Source organism: Plectropomus leopardus, chromosome 1, assembly GCF_008729295.1.
Source record: "Plectropomus leopardus isolate mb chromosome 1, YSFRI_Pleo_2.0, whole genome shotgun sequence".
Classification (NCBI taxonomy): domain Eukaryota; kingdom Metazoa; phylum Chordata; class Actinopteri; order Perciformes; family Serranidae; genus Plectropomus; species Plectropomus leopardus.
Window position 1 is genome coordinate 34,184,522 of NC_056463.1, and position 17,734 is coordinate 34,202,255.

General features: G+C 40.3%; 1 protein-coding gene across 1 annotated transcript in view; it reads right to left on the reverse strand.

Moving 5' to 3' along the window:
- itfg1 (integrin alpha FG-GAP repeat containing 1) overlaps window positions 1–17,734 on the reverse strand; it is a 192,373-nt gene that overhangs the window by 50,042 nt on the left and 124,597 nt on the right. The window contains exons 11-12 of the mRNA XM_042484273.1: window positions 15,078–15,228; window positions 13,835–13,943 (exon numbers count right to left, since the gene is read on the reverse strand). Coding sequence (XP_042340207.1) covers window positions 13,835–13,943; window positions 15,078–15,228 — 260 coding nt within the window. The remainder of the gene's footprint in view (window positions 1–13,834; window positions 13,944–15,077; window positions 15,229–17,734) is intronic.

Here is a 17,734-nt window from a genome sequence, read left to right on the forward strand (position 1 = left end):
TGAGCAAAATAGCCCTCGTGTGATTGGCTGTGGATGGGATAAAAATACAGATAGCATGTTTAAGTCTTCATGAGAAATTATAAATCGTAGATCGTAGACAAAACATTGCAATAAAAATGGGAAGGTGAAGTTTTCCATACCTTAGGAAGGAAAAAGAAAGCTTGAGTGAATTCAATATTAGGGCTTTGATTTAGTTTTAACTTGGTAAATTGGACATTAAAATTATTATAAGATTTATGATTCAGTTTAGGGGTAGAAATTATAGAGTTCTACCTAGTCTCAAGTTTGAAATAAGGTTATTTTTTAAAATCACAACAAGTGACAGGTGTAAAATGTTTAATATTGGAGGACACACATAAGGACACATCTGTTTAATATCTCAAGGACACATCTCTTCCAGATCAGAGCAGATAGTTATATACAACAATTGATTTATGAAAACTCTTTGGTATACACACTGGGATTCTTGATCAAATACACGTGTCAGGGTGTTTCAGCTGTTTCGTGCCTATTTACAAGCAGGGACTCTGAACTGGACAAATTAGGCCAGTTGCCATGGGAATCCAGCTGTGTGGTTCTCAAACACTGCTGAATACACAGACAGAGTGCTGGCCTCCTGCTAGGAAACTAACATCCCAAAGGAGTGATTAACTAGCCTGTGCAAGATTAACCACTGCATCCCAATTAAGTACTTATTTCTTCTAATGCAGGCAGTTTAAAATATGCACTGGCCAGTCAGAAATTGTGTGGAAGAACACTTGTTTTTCCAAACAAACAAAATAACAACCAAGATGTTTCTACAGTGTTTAGGCATCTTGGTCTGTGGCAATTATATCAGATTGACTCAGAACAAAACTCTGGAAAACACAGCAGATGCTTTTGCCCAGAACCTGGTGAGGAAGAAATATTTGGTTTACAGAAACGCAGCTCTCAGTGTAGGTTTGTGGCTGATTTAATAAAAAGCAAAAGTAAGATTCTATGACCAGACGATAATGTGATCAGTATGTCGGGCCTTTTTACGGGCCGTATTTAGTGACAGCTTGATGACAGCTGCTGTAACTCAGATTGAAAAGACGAGGCACACTGATGGCTTTGGATGAAAATGCATCACTTAGTGATATACAGTGGTCTGTACTCTTAATCCGTGCTGCCAGTTTGTGGTCTGGGACACTGAAAATCAGGCCATTTCTCACCACTAAAAACTCATGGGTGTAGAGTGCTTTACTGTTATTACTGATACTAAATGCCGTGGGTGTTGTTTACAAGTTTCAGAAATGTGGCAACAAAGATTCCTTACAAATCTACTTATTCAAACTCATCTATGCATATGTCTCCCACATTGCTCAGATGGTCGCTCATGTATGAAATGCAGGGAATAAAATTAGCTGTTTCTTATATTCTGTAAAACAAACCCTTCTTGTTAAAGACTGCCAGGTTTAAAATGAATTTTCTGAAATTTGATGTGTTGACATTAAATATTAATGAGTTGCTAGCTTTGATTTCAAGCAATCATTTACATGCCCAGGTGATAATTTGATCTTTCTCATGAAGAGCAGACAGGAGCTTGAAATCTTGCAGAAACTAAAACCTGCATTAGGTTTGGTGCTTTCATCAGCTGGTATTATATATATATATATATATATTGTTGACAGAAAATTTCAATGATCAAATTTAAAATACTAACTACATTCTTAAAAGGTCTACTTTATGAGAGAGAAGGATCAACATATTTGCTTTCTCTCATTATTATCTGATTACATCTTATTAAAATACAAATTTAAAGAAATGTTAATTGTTTCACTTTTGAAATCAAAAAACAAAAAACAAAAACAAAACCCACATTCTCATCTGAAGTGGTCACATATCGCCACTTTGTCAGTGGACTTCCACAACTACATACAATGCGTGACATATCCGCCTGCATCTACTCTCTGACGTTCTGGGACGCAACCTAAGCTGGCACGTCAAAAAAGCACAAGGTTAGAAAAACATCACGGAGAAAGTGAACAACAGGCTCCCAGGTGAAAGTCTGGGGTTTGTTGGAAACATCCACCTCCCTTCCAAATGCCCTGGGGACTTTCCAGTTTCATATTTTATGTAGTTACTAACAGCGTTTCACTTTGACAGCGATCAGCGGTGTGTCATATGGCCGGGACAGGTGCCATCTAGCTGACCAGAGGCGTATCAAAAAACATTGAAAGGTTCCGTCTGTGTTACAAACTGTCGCTGCCCATTGGTGTATCACACTGTCACAAAAGGTGGCTTTTGGCTTTCTGCTGTCTGATGCCAAAATTACTGAAAAAGCAGTGGTATTTTACAACTTCGGAATGAGAGTGGGCGCATTATCCTTTCTTTCCCTGTCTCCCACATTACACACACACACACACACACACACACACACACACACACACACACACACACACACACACACGTCACCTCATGATGTTTTTCTCGAAGGTCGAGGCAAAAGGGATATATTTTCACCTATTCGACTTCAGCTCAAGGTTGTGAAAAGCTATTAAGCATGGTGTGGACTGTGTTACATAAGAAAACATTGATTTGTGAAAGATATGATTGACCGTGTTACTTTATTGATCCCTACATCCTGCACGATTGCTATTGCACACGTGTAATTTAACAGGGATGAGAAAGAAGAGAGATGGCTCACTCCCTAGGCATAGTTTACATATTTTGTCATACTGGTGTATCAGATTGATGTACGCTGAGGCACTTGGAGGTTGTCTCTGGGCTGGATGTGGCCTATGGGCTGCCAGTTTAAAAGGCCTGCCTAAGATTTTGCAACACATATAGAGGTAATTTCATGGGAAATAATTTTATAACTACATCCAAAAGTATTTTTTGTTTTTGTAATAGTAGATGCTGAAATTACATGTTTAGCTTTATATAGCTTTGTTAACTTTGTGTATGATGTGTGACAGAAAGATTGCCTTTATTTGGTCGGAGCCTCACCTGTAATTGTATCCTCACTGGCACTCTAAAAAAAGAAACTACAGGGAGCCATGGTAACCACACGTCACAACGTGGTCCTGAGCTGTTAGGTCAACTGACGTCATACACAGATGCGCATATACATAAAGAGCAAAATGCGATGAGCAGACCCTGACGGGGAAACATGACATGCCATGTCAGCTCTAGTGGCTACAAGTGAGAGTCAACGAGAGTTAAGCAGACCAACGCTATACACGCAAACACACTGACACACAAACACAACAATCTGACAGCTGAGCAGCATTTGCTCTGAGATGCTCATCACTTCTCATTGTCCTCAGGCTGCTTTTGCTGACTGCAGGGCTGCTTGCAGAAATGCATGGACACAAAACACAGCCTCGCTCCACTCCATATACACTACCACACACACTGTGATTGACAGTGAGCTGACATCTGGTCTTAACATACCATCTCCAAAAATGACCACCTGCTAAAAGCTTTGTTATCCATGTTACAAGGCGATATGCAGTATTGTTACATATGGTATGTACAGCATGTACTGCACAGAGATTTGGCTTATCTGTCTGGTAAATGAAAGCCTTTGTTGCATTAAACATTTGGGTTTTATTGTGGAAGCTCTGCAATAAAAAAGGACATTTAATCGTTACCTAACAAAATGTCTCCCGTTAAGCTGGTTTCCCCATGTGTGCCTGACTGAAAACTAAAAAAAATATCCTTATCCACCCTCATTAGACATACTTTAACAGCTATTGTTTTGTCTAGTCTAAGTGTAAGTAAGACAAGGCACTGCACCTCCATGGGGATTCAAATCCCACAGGGAGCCCGGCCTGTTCAGTGCTCACTTTGGGTCGCATCATTATAACATTGTTGTATGCCCACTGCCCCTGAACAGCTGGCAGTGGCTTCCACAGTGTTTCACTTTCGGATGAACGCTACAAATGCAATGTGACCACCGAGTTAATTAGCTATATCAATTAGAATAAAGTTTAACATCCTCACAGAGGCTAACTGTCTAGAGAGAACATGTTCTCCTCATCCAAAATGGTTTTCGGTTGGCAGCACATTACAGTAAAATCACAGCTGTGCCATCTCTCTTTTTTTTGTTCCATGATCAAATACGCTTTTGAAAACTTACACAGGAAAATTGTACATCAAACATGATGCATAAAAAAAAACAAACAGCATAATCCGAATCTGAATTATCCCAGTTTCCTGGAGCTGTAAAAGACAACTGACTGGCCTGCAGCCCTGGGTCATGCAGGTTGATGTCAGCCTTAGAAACACAGCCCACGTTTCCTCTGCTGTTGTGTGTGTGCTTGGTAGGCTACCTGGGACTTTACTAGAGTTAGAGGCATTGCAAATGGCAGCAGAGTAAATGTTTTGAGGTAATTGAATTAGCTTTCAGAGCCATAAATCAAATAATATAACTCAGAATTAGGTGCTCAAAGTTGTTTTCATCCTTTAATCCACTATATATAATTGTTAATTAGTCCATCTTTGGGCTCTTTCAATTCTCAGTGGATGTCGTCCGCACTACTGAATTTGAATTTGATAAAACATAAAATTGATATAGGCTGACTTTTCAAGTACAATGGTCTCCTTTCTGCTGCTGGTATGTTAGGTTGTAAACTTTCAATTTTTCTTCCACAGAAAACAACTGAAGCATGACTAGTGGCCATTTTTACACCATATTGGAGTTCCATCATCAACTAGAATTACTACTTTTTGGTTCTATGCCCCTTTGCACCAGTCAAGTTGCACTTAGTATACATACATGTTTGTGAAAACATGGATGCTTGAAACACATCTTCACCTGGTAGCATCGAGGATCTACACAATTAGCACCGTTTCAAGGTGGACATCCAAGATTACTGCCATCAGTCCAGTGTCTGACCAAATGTCTCCCCCTCTGTTCCTGAGATATAACGCTGAATAATGGCCAGAAAAGTGTTTTTGGAGAGGTCACAGTGACATTGACCTTCCATTAACAAATTCTCATTAGTTTATTCTTGACTACACATGAATGTTTGTGCCAAATTTCAAGAAATTCCCTCAGGGTATCGGAAGATAATAAGATGAATGTAAGGTCACATTGCCCGCTAAAATCTAATCAGTTCATCAGTGAGTCGAAGTGGACATTTGTAAAACTTTCCTCAAGGTGTTCTTGAGATATTGCATTTACAAAAATGACAAAAACTAGTTCACAGTGACCTTTGACCTTAAAAATCTAATCAGTTCATCTTTGAGTCCAAGTGGATGTTTGTGTCAAATTTGGAGAAATTCCTTTGAGGAGTTCTTGAGACATTACATTCACGAGAAGGAGACGGACGGTTGGGTGGACGGACAGAAGGACAACCCGAAAACATTATGCCTCTGTCCATTACTGCTGACACAGAGGCATGCAAAGCACATGGGCTGATGTATTCCTGCTATTTCGCTTTTGGGCAAAAGGGGGGAAACATGACAAATGTTCTGGGAGAGGGATTAGAAGATATTGTACTAAAACAAGAAATATGAATTACTGCTTCATGTAGGTGATGAATAAAATGGCTGTAAATGTAGTCTAATGTGCTGTATAGCTTGCTTGTTGTCATATTTGCAGGCAGAGCCATGATGGCTTCAACTGTCAACATAAGCTGGTGCAGGATGCTATTTTGACAAACATGGGAGCGGGTGCTCCCACTCAGCTGTCTTTGTGTGTTGCTGCAGACACTGAAAAAGTATTCACACCAATCTGAATATACAGCCTCCAGTCAAATCCTCCTCCGGACGACAGAGCCACACTGAATGACTTCATGTAAATCGCCTCGTTCTCATTTGAATGAAATGAAAAGAGGGAATAAAAGACAGCTCTGAGTGACTGAGACTGCGAGAGTTGGAGGGGAAGCAGGAGGACAGGAAACGAGACATTTGGTGAAGAGAAACAAGAGAGGAGTGAAGGCAGGATGAGGGCAGGAGGAGAGGTGAGAGCGAGATAAAAACAGACGGTGGAGAGGGTTAGAGGGGAGGAAATGAGAGAGGCAGGAATGAGAAAAGATGGGAGAAAGAAAGAGGAAAGGGGAGAAGAGCAGAGGAGAGGAAGAAATGTGGAAAGAGGAAAATAGAGAGCTGGATATGGTGGAGGAGGAGGAGAGATGAAAGGAGAGGTGAGGAGTGGAGAGAGGAGAAGGCAGTATGTGGGCCTGAGAAAAGCTCCCAGATGTTTCTCAATGCAGCTAATCTGCATCCTAATAAGTGAGCAGGAAACTAATCAACTCATACAGTTCTGCCTGCCACTCTTTTCCTTCACACCCCCCTCCCAACACATACACACACACACACACACACACACACACACACACACACACACACACACACACACACACACACACACACACACACAGAGATACCCCCTCCCACTCCCCATCATTTTATCTTTCTTTCTAATTTTGGAGTTTATGATTTCTCCCATCTCCTCCCTCCTCAGCAGTAATCATCCATCCATCTGTCCACCCCGTAACCAATTTGTGCCTCATTGTGTCTCACAGCTTAAAGTGGAACCATTTTGCTTTGTGTAAGACTTAATAGCTCCATGCATGTCCCTGTTATGTTTCTGGAAAAACTGAACACTATATGAATAAACAAAAGGCATATGTGTATCATATGTACATGTCTCTTCAATGACGGGGTCTAAAAGAGACCAGTGGACAACCGACCCAAACCGGAGCCAGAATTATGAAACTTACTTAATTACTTAATTTTCATTCACACCCAGTCCAGATAGACCTGATCCAATGTGTTTGACCTGAACAAACCCTAAAGGGGTGTCAACGCCAACACTGGCAGCATGATGAATGATTCACTGTGTTCAAAATGAGTCGCAAAACATGTCATTGTCAAACTCTGCCTCACTTAAAAAACAAAAAACAAAACAAAACAAAACAAAACAAAACAAAACAAAACAAAACAAAACAAAACAAAACAAAACAAAACAAAACAAAACAAAACACACACACACACACACACACAAAACAAACGTATGCATTTACCTGCAATGACATGATTGCAGCTGATTATGAGTCATACAGACACGAAACCCACAGCTATACAACAGGACCCAGCATGATCCGATGATCCGAAAAGAATCAGTATAATTCATACTTGACTGGCTTCAGTTGTGGGACAGCTCTTTGCTGCCATTCACACAATCACATGACTATCATCTTCTGTTGACTGGCTGCTGAATGTCAAGGAAGAAGGACCTAATCTAATATGAGCCTTGCAGGAAAGGCAAGGAAAAACTGGTGTGCTACAGAATGGTAACGATTAATGGTTAATAACCTTTAGCAAATTAACTAAAACAATTGGTGACCTGAGAACGGTCATGGGTTAATGATGCAACTCACCATGTTCACTGTCTTAGATAAGCATTTTAGCATACTATCATTGGCTTATTATCACAAACTGAAGGTAATGCTGAGGCTGATGGGAGTGTCACGAGTTTTGCAGGTATTTGATCATAAACCAAAGTAATGAGCAAATAAAATTTAGACCAGATGGTGGCGCTACATGAAAGGACAAGAGATCAAAGTTACAACAATTCATCCTCCCTTTGGCACTATAAACGTGTGCACCAAATTTCACAGCAATCCATCCACCATTTGCCAAGATTTTTAACAAGAAGCAAAGATGTCATGCCTCACGGTTGTGCTGAATATAAAAAAAGGGAACTAGATTCATCCTCTGGGGACCATGGATGTATAAAATTTAATGGCAATCCATTAAATAGATGGAGAAATATTCCGGTCTGGACCAAAGTGGTGGACCAACTGACTGACCCATAGACCAACACTGTCATCCCTGCATATACAGTATAGATACTGTATATACATCTTTTTCTTTTCCTTTTGCGGAATGGCATCCCAGCTGCCAATCTTCTGTTGGTCTGCAGTTGTATTAAAAAACCCTCTAGCCTCCTCCTAAATAATATATGCACCTATGGCAACAGAGGTACGAGTCTCGATGGAATGTGCCAGCAAGTGAACTATTGCATGTCGGATGCACGGAAGGATAAGATGTCAGAGTGGTACAGGTTCAGGTCATCTCAGTGTGAAAAGCCCAGCAAGACTCCAGGCCTCTGGCAGTCCAAGAGGCAGGGCTGCTGTCCGAGGCCAGAATGTGATGGATTTATCCCAGGAAGTCTGTGTGCATCATGGGATCTTACCTTTCACTCACAAACTGCACATATACACACACACACCATGGCAGACACAAAGTCAATCCCATCAGCGGGTGTTGTTCAATAATGCTCTGGGGAGGGTTGAGGGATGTCATCTTGAGAAAATAGGATTCCATCTTACAGATCGGAGGACTGGATCAGGCTGTCTACACAGACACATCACTGGCTGACATAATGTGTCAAGTCTGAATATGAAGTTCACACAGTCAGTCTCACTTATTACTGTGTAATGCTATCAGCCATGCTATCAGAGACGCCTGAAAAGAATGGTAAATAAACAATTTGCCCTCCGGGGAGTTTCACGGGAGGTGCGAGACTATTAAACTGCATTTGAGCTCACGTTCACCGGGGAGAGGAATGAAATGTCGACAGGGTGTAACACTTGACAGATACATTTTTATTTCGGTTGCTTGTTGTTTGCTCGCTAGTCTGTAGTCGGCTACGCTGAACATGTATGAAATATTCACAACCAAACGTGTAATAACTGAAGTCGAATAAAGAGGAGGAGTGGGGGAGCTGACAGTGTTTGCATCAACAAGGGGGGAGGCAGGCATTTTGGTGCGGGTGTATCAGTGTGTTTTGTTTGATGTGCTGCAGTGAGACAAGACATGGATAACGAAAAGAACAACAGTGTTTAGAGAGGCGGCACTAAAGGAATTCATGTTACAGCAGAAGGAAGGGGGACGAGTCAAGGTCACACAAACATACTGTACACACACAGAGGCTGTCAGGCGCACTGAAAATACATGACTCTTCCTTTTACGTTTTTTTCCTGCATTGACATATGAAATAATATGTGACATTTTTGGCAATTTTTCCCAAATATAGTCGTTTCAGCTTCTTAGTTTGTATCACAATGCATGCTGCTGTTGAGCCCACTGTGCCTGGAGAGAATAGAGACTACAACGAGCCTCCATGTATTCCACGTGAACAAGATGGGCTGTATTTGGACTATAGATCATATTGTCAAAGGACGAAGGATATAATCTGAACTGTTCTGATCGATATTGTAACTCTGATTTAAATCATTATCTGCCCATTTAGGTGTGGATGTTTCGAGTCGCCTTTCTGTCAGCCCTGCCAAATTTTGTGCTAAATCTAGGCTCTTATGTCTATTTTGCAAGTCATAGTGGTGCTTTGGATGGTTGGCTTTAAACTGTGATGCCTGCGACTCACTCATTGGTATGAGGATATCAAATAGTCTGTAAAATCTACTTCTGCTGACCTACAGCTTACTCACTGCTAGAAAGACATATCAGGAAACGTAATATCCTGTGATTCACTGAAACTTGGCTAAATTTTGGACAGAGCCATTCAACACAGAGGCTGCTTTGCCATATGATGATACTACATAGATGAGGGCTGTGGGGAGATAAGGAGAATAGGTGTGTGCTTTACAGTGAATAAGGACTGGTGTATCAGTAGTAATGTGAGCTGTTGTCCTGTTCCTGCTGTAGATCACTGCTACACTCCATTCAGAAGCGGCAGCATTACTGTGCTGCTCTTGTCCTGGAGCAGCGACCATTACAGCAGTCTTGTTGAGGTGTGTGGAGAGTTAAATCATCCCATAACCAGAAACCATGAATTACCAGAACCATCTAGAAACATGGACAACTATAAAGCAGCAATACAACAATCATAAGAAGATGCAAAGAAGGACTTGATTATAGTGAACAAATGAAATGATGGGATCACATTTCACTGGAGTTGTATCTTGTATAATTTCATGTGGCAAATAAATGATTGATTGATTGCTCAACTGACTGACTGACTGACTGACTGACTGATTGGTGGTATGCAGAGCCCTAACCTTTTTTAAACTGAATGAGTCTCCACTGAGCTGATTTTGGAACCCATCTGCCATTTATGGAGATCCAGTGTAGCCAGTGGATATACAGGACAGACTTCCTATCTGCTGTGCTGCTTATTGTTTACAATTTGATTTGCAAGATGAGAAAGGTCCAGACAACATTTAAGGTAATCTCTATAAACAGACAACTGCATATGAATGCAGATAAATTAGAAAAAAGCTTCATCTTCAGATGAAAGCCAATGGCTTCCGAAACTGGATTCTGGCCAGTGCGTTCTGTCCCTTTTGCTCTCGGACTGTTCACCTGCAGGAACGCCAACTCAAATATGTGATTGGTGAATGATATTTGGATATTAATAAAAATCTGAATGCCTACATTATCGAAATCTTGTCCCGTCGCCTACAGATTTTGCATTAATATGCAGATATCTCTTTACAGAGATAACTCCTGAGCATAATCACAAAACTATCTTCATCCTACAGTAGATGAAAAATATTTATTGCTAGCAGCTACATAGATGATAATAATGACAAAGTGCTTACTCACATTCTACAACTTAACTAAAAGTTTTGATATCTATACTTGGGATCTAGGCTGCCCTCTTCCAGTTAAAAAAAAACAAAGCAAAACCTTTCAGTACAAGTTTGGACAAATGATAGTGTGTAAAACAGTAAATGACCAAAACAAATAGTAATGTGATCCAGACTTCTACTGAGCATCTGGAAACCATGGGGGTCCTACACAAGGACCCTGCATTGACCTTAAGCCAGGACCACAGGACATTATAGGCGTGATTTAGCTCATTTTCCTCCACACTAGATAAAGGGTCTCTCTCCAGTCTCATCATTAAAAGCACTGTCGCATCATCAATCAATCTTTGGCACAGCAAACACAATCCTTGACTTACTAAATGCTGCTAAAATCCACATGAAATATATGCTGATTGCCCAGGCTGTGCCAATTTCCTTTGCCATTTCAACTTAAAAGTTGCTGAATACCACATATGACTTATCTGTACCGTCAGATTCTTCTCATTTTGTTTCATGTTATGACTCAATTCAGTTTAATTCACATTATTGTTACACTGAAGTCCTGTGAGTATTTCCTACTGAGATAAATGTTGTATTGGTTGGCTGTATAAAAGTGTGATGACTGCATTTTATAAAAATAAACTATAAAATAAAAGTTCCTAAAAAGTTCCTGATAAGTTTTTAATAACTTGGGACCATCAATACTATTAATGTATCTCAGTCAGTACGCATTAGATCGGTCAAATCTGTGTGTAAATGTACGTAGCTCTTGGCAGAGAATATTGATTACGTACTGTACGTATGCTAAATGTGTATACTAGTGTTTACAAGGACATGGTGATGATTTATGTGTGTGAGTTGTAGCCCCTCCCTTCAACATAAGACAAAACAACAACTGTTCGCCAACTGCTCTGTAACAGAGAGGGATGAACAATGCTCTCTTTCCTACTAATGAGCAGAGTAGAGTGACAGATTAAACTGTGCACAGGCCCACCCTAGAGTGGAACTATTTTTGCTTTCCTCAAATGTCACTAGGTACTAACGCTGTACCAACATTTTGACTTCAAAAGACAGTGTCTTGATTTTTACTCAAACAATGTTACAATAGAAGAAATAAAATCTATTAACTGAAAGGAAAAAAGCAGAGAGCCAAAAATATAAAAACTATTTCTGAGCATTGCATGCAGATATTGAAGCTACAGTTGCTTCTAGTCAGACATCATTTATGAATACCGGGTTTAAAGTGTGACTGATATACAGCGTGCTGCACAAACGGTGTGTGATATTCCTTCTGAATTAACATTTAGTCATCTTCGTAGCGCAGATGGAATAAAGCTTATTTTTCTGGCATTTTGACACCTTCATCAGGCAGTCAAAAGTGGAAAGTGACGGGTTACACAAGGAGAGAGGGAGGAGGCTGACATGCAGTAAAGATGCCAATCTGGCTTTGGATCCAGGATTTCATGACTTCAAGTTGTGTGCACCACAGGCATATTTGTTTAGTAGTAAAACAGGAAAGCATAAACTTAATTAAAAATTTTACATTTGACTTTTATCTTTATCATTTAGTTTTATTTTAATTCATAGTTCTGTACTGAGACAATCTGGTGTGCAAATATATGCTACACACAGGTTGAGAATGATTGTATCACTTTATAACAATGACCCAGAACACCAGAAACCATAAAAAACATCTAGTGAGAAATCAGTCCAACTTAAAACAGACACAAAGTTCATAGTATCTGCTTTTTAAACAGGGGTAGGTGTCATAGGGCAAAAATCCCATAACAGTATTGTATATTGTAATTCAAGTGGTCTTAGAGAATACTAGACTTCTGCATCTCTCCTCTTGGCTCTGTTTTGGTTAGAAAATCTAGACCGTGACGGGAGGCTTCGGCCAATCACAGGTAATTTCAGAGAGATTACTGTAGGCTGTATATAAAGATTTGATGCACGTCCATTCAGTAAAAGCATGATTGAATGTTGGAGAATCCTGCACAGAAAGTTGCTACTTCAGCAGGGGCAACAGCTGCCTACACGACAAAGCAACCCAACAAAGGAAGATAGACTTATCAAAGAATCTAAAAGAGAGTTTGACAATACACAAATAAAACATGTTGGTATTGGCAAAGCCTTTCGGAGAAAAGCATTCATAGTTTAGCCTTATGTTAACTGCTGCCATGTCTGTGGCTTCAAATTCATGTGTACGTAGCTAACATTAGACAGAGCCGTGAATCACAGTGTGTCCAGAAGCACCAAGACTGACCCCGAGTCAGTGGCCACAGCAACCCAAATCCAGCCAGCGCAAACCCCAGCTCTGGGGGACCGAAGAGTCCCGACTTCCTGCTGGATTAGTGAACTTTCTGTTGCTGCCAATACACAAGTTAGACCAAACTGCTGTGACCCCCAGCGCTGGGAGGTTTGCACGAGCCAAAGCTACTAAAACCACCAACTGGAGGTCCATCTCCTGAACTGCTGCAACAGGACACAGGGGGAGGGAGTGAGGCGGAGGGACCATGGAGTGACTAACTAGCTAATTCTTGTCTCATTTGTGGTCTGATAAACCGAAAGAGAGTGTGGGTGGGGCCAGGAGGGGCTGAGCGATTGTGCTACACATAACCCTACTCTGAAATTAGACAAAATAAATAGCTGCAAAGGAAGATCCTGGGTGAAGTGCACACATATGTCTGTGGTTGTCTGGTGGGAGGGTATTGAAGAGCTGCAGGAAGAGGGTGTATTTTCAAATTCTGCATTTTTTCTCTCCAGATTTCTGTCTCCAGATTTCTGTCTACCCGAGCTTTGATGGAAACTTCTAGTACAATATATGGGTATTTTATTGTCACATGATAAATTTTGAGTTCTGCTTCCACTCTTGTGTCATCAATGGTGCATTATCAACTGCAGCAACTAGAGTGGGAGCTATGTGCCCTTCAGTGCTGTATTTACAGTAGATCTTTGTTGCTTTTTCCCACCAATTGAGTAGCCTGAGGCTAAAAATCTTAATAACATGACAGATAATAGTTATGACCATCTGGTTTTCAAGCTTGGCAAAAGACCTGCTCATGTTCAATGATTCTAATTGGTCCAGGAGGGGTGGTTATGGTATGAGTACAAAATAATGCACTAGACCATGAAATATTAAAATTTCAGTTGTATTTCTCGATGTGATGTTTTGGAAAAAAAAACAAAGATGGAAAGAGGCAAAATGGTGCCTTTGTCTTTCTTCATGTGCCACACTCAATAAACTGGCATGTAGACAGTAGAGAGGAATACGGCTCCTACTACTTGGCAAATCAGTCACTTACCCATCACTTTAACGAAGTAGGCATCAGCTTCAAAATTGTTCTTCAAAGCGTGGATGATCAAGTCATTTTTGCCCTCTGCCTGGCTTAGAACCAGCATGTCTAATATACCCTGCAAATGAAGACAGGCATATAGATAAGGGACAATGGGAGCATGGTGTGTGTGTCTTCTGATGTACATTTTTATCCCTCTAACATACTGGGTAACTGATCCAGCATTATCTTATCTTTATTCTTCCCCCTTTCTTCTCCTCACTACATCTCTCTTTCCCATTTATAAATTCTCTCATAAGTGAGTGAGAGAGCGAGAGACAAAGAGAGAGAGAGAGGGAAAGAGCAGAATTTAACAGACAGGCTGCATTAGTGGTAATAATTAATTCTGATAAGACAGGCACAAAGAGCAGATTGCTGTACAGCCTTTGTACTAAGTGCAGTAGCACATTCTGGGTGTGAGTAGGAGTGTGTGTATTGTTTCTATGAAACAAGTGTGTGTGAGAGTGTGTGTGTATTTTTTGGAGTCCTGCACCTCTGCAGGGGTGCATTACTTTTTAAAATGAACACACCGTTGTCACCATGGATAGAAATCCAGGCTGACATAAATGAAAAAGAGAGCCAGTGTCAGTGTAAAAACAGCATGTATAAGATGTGTAAAAAAACCCAAGATAAATAATAACGCTTTGTCTTGTAAATACAAAGCTGGCAAAGATGGACTAAATTATGCTAGCACACAAGCTTCTGTACGCACTTTAAACAGCATCACTGATTAGAAACAAGCACTAAACTGAACACGACATTGTTCTGTCCTCAGTCCAATTCTGGAATATTACTGCTGAGCATGAAAGGAAAAGCATAAACTTAAATCATTTTATTGACGTCAGTGCAGAAAAAAGCTTTACGCATAATCCTATTTTCTGCATTAGAGAAATCAAATATTCTTCAGTGCTCTGTGAGATTTATTCGTTTTCTTCTTCATTTGCGATCAAATTGTTTAATAGTGTAGAGATTCTCAACAAGGGGATGTCATTTTAGTGCCATATCTGACTATCTGATACCAGGATCATTGTAAATTTCAGTGCATTACTTAGACAAGAGAGGATGGATGAAAGTGGTGGACATTTTGCAAAGAGACAGACGTAGTTAAAGGTGTGGGGAAATGGAGGAAAAAAGAATAAGAGAAAGGATAGTGCTGTGTGCTTTATGTATAAAGACACTAGATCTGAACATTAACTCTGCACAAACTACTTACGTCCTCATAGATGTCAAAAAATGTTGCCATGACGGCATTTTGGATGGCTCCCAAATCTGATTGGTCCCAGTGGATGTGAAACATCCTTCCAATGCTATGGCAACTGGGGACATTACAGGGCACGTTCTCCAACAGGAAGGCCTGCTGACCGCTGGGAGGCAGAGAGAGAGAGAAAGAGAGAAAATGCGTGTTATTATTGGATCTTTGATGATGACAATGAAGCATTTTGATTAGACAGACGAGGAAAACTGTTTGTGTCACCTGCTGATAAGTCTGACAGTTTATTTGCTGAATCACACCAGCTGACTCTTAAAATCACCAAGGCAACGCACACCAATCTGATGATATTTATAATCTGATTATTCACTCACTGGTGACTCATCATTGGCCATTTCTAATGCTGACCACGGCGACCTCTGCAAACTGCCCCCACCAGCCTCAGCTTCCTATGAGCTGGACACAAGAGTCTAAGGAGGACATTTCTCCAGTAAGTGTGAAGCAGGGGTTTGGTTTTATATCACAATGATGTGTCTAAGTTTATGCATTTATTCAAACCCTTATTTAAAGCGACAGTTCTCACTTCAGTCAGAAATACATATTTTTCCTTTTACCTGTGGTGTTGTTTAGCAGTCTAGATTGTTTTAGTGTGAGTTGCAGAGTGTTGGAGATATCAGCTCTAGAGATGTCTGCCTTCTTTTGAATGTAATGGAACTACATAGACAGCACTTGACTTGTGGTTCTCAAATCACCAAAAAAATACATTTGAAAAACTCAACAGCAATGCCTCTTCCCAGAAATCATGACCTGGCTACTCAAGATAATCCCCACATCTCGTTGTGAGGAGTTTCACGTAGGAACTATTATCTTTATACCAAACTACATCCACCCACCGTGTCACCAAGTAGAACCGTGCATCGAGTGCAAGCTGAGGGCAATCCAGTTATGTTGGAGAGAATCTATGGCTGATATCGCCGACACTCAGTAAATCACAGTCAAACAATCAAGATAGATAAACAGCACTTAAGTCAAGAGGACTAACGTGTATTATTGATGCTGGGGTGAACCATCCAATTAGGACTCAGGGAATCAATTGAAGGAAACCCTCGTTATTAATAATGCTGAACTCACTAAGACATCAAACAATCAAAAGCAAACCAAGACAGAAATACAACCATACAAAACAACAAAGAATATCAGTTGAAAATGTTATGCATCTATAAGCAATATATGAGTCTCTAGTGTTAGGATGTTTTGCAAGAGGTTATGAATCTGCTGCACTAACACTAAAAGCAGTCTTTCCAAAATAAATCCTTACGTGAAGTACATGATGAAAAAGCCAGTCACTGGAGCGAGTTTAAAGTGGACCGGGGTTCCTGCAATGTGGATTCAATGTATGATGGTAATTCTCTGATCAGATCACTCAAAATATCCAAATACCAGGAATCCCGGCGTCTCTCAGTCACAGAAGGCCAACCGACTTTCTCATAGGTGATACAGTGGTGAGTATTGTAGCCATCACCGCTAAAAAACCTGTGGTTAACACAATCTAAGGGACTAAGTGTAGAGAAAGCAGCATGTCTGTTAATTACATCCCCATAATCCAAAATTGCCAAGTTGATTCAACAATTCTCTTGCTACAGATCAATGGATAACTGTTTTTTTGGTTTTCCTGAGCAAAGGAACAATCTTCTTTATTACCTTTAACCCATTTTAAGATTAATAGGAGCATCCTGCAGAGCATTAAAGAAAGCTGCAGCTCCCCCATAACAGGTTGTATAGACTCAGCAATACAACAAACAATAGTGTCATCAGCATAAACATGGGCATGACAAACATAAGCTTGGGGTCTGATGCCAAACATAATAGTGCTGTATGTGTTACAATAAATAGTCCACAGTCCTGTTTGATGTAAATGTCTTCCACTGAACTGTAAATGGTGACCTTGTGAAATTTACTTGGGCTTTTATTACCAAATGACATAAGTAATATTTCACAGCTTTGAAACACTCACTGTCTGTAACGCCTACTTACTTCGCCTTTAATGTACTCTTATCATTGGGAGGCAACACTTTTTGTGATGCTACATTACATAATAGATGTCAGGGAATTTTACCCTCTTAAATGTACAGCTGTCAAAGTATTACTCAAGAAGCTAAACCTTGACCCACTACAGCTGGTAATTATGAGCAATCTCCAATCTATGATTCCTCAGCACAGTCATTGAGCAGACTATCCATGAGCTGCTGATTTACTGCCAAACTGTCAGTCACATAAATTACATTTGTCAATCAGGGTTTGTGCAAAAGGCAGTACTGAAACAGCCATTCTCAACATACATTCATCAATTATTTAATAGTATATAGTGACTATGGGGATTGCTTTCTTGCTTTGAAAGTGTTATGTGCACAAGTTCACCTTCTTCAATATAAAAGGTTTTAAAGTGATATTTCAGGATTTTTCAAGTGGGGTTGTATGAGATTCATATGTAGAGTCAATGTATTACATGCAGAAGCTGGCGGTTGGTGCGCTCGCAGTTCATAGAAAAAGAAGGGGCGCGCAGCCAACAGCTCAGCATTATCCTGTTGTATAGAGGGGTTGATGTTTTAGCCACTTAAAAGAACGGCCACCTAAAAAATACAATATCAGTCTAAGTAGAT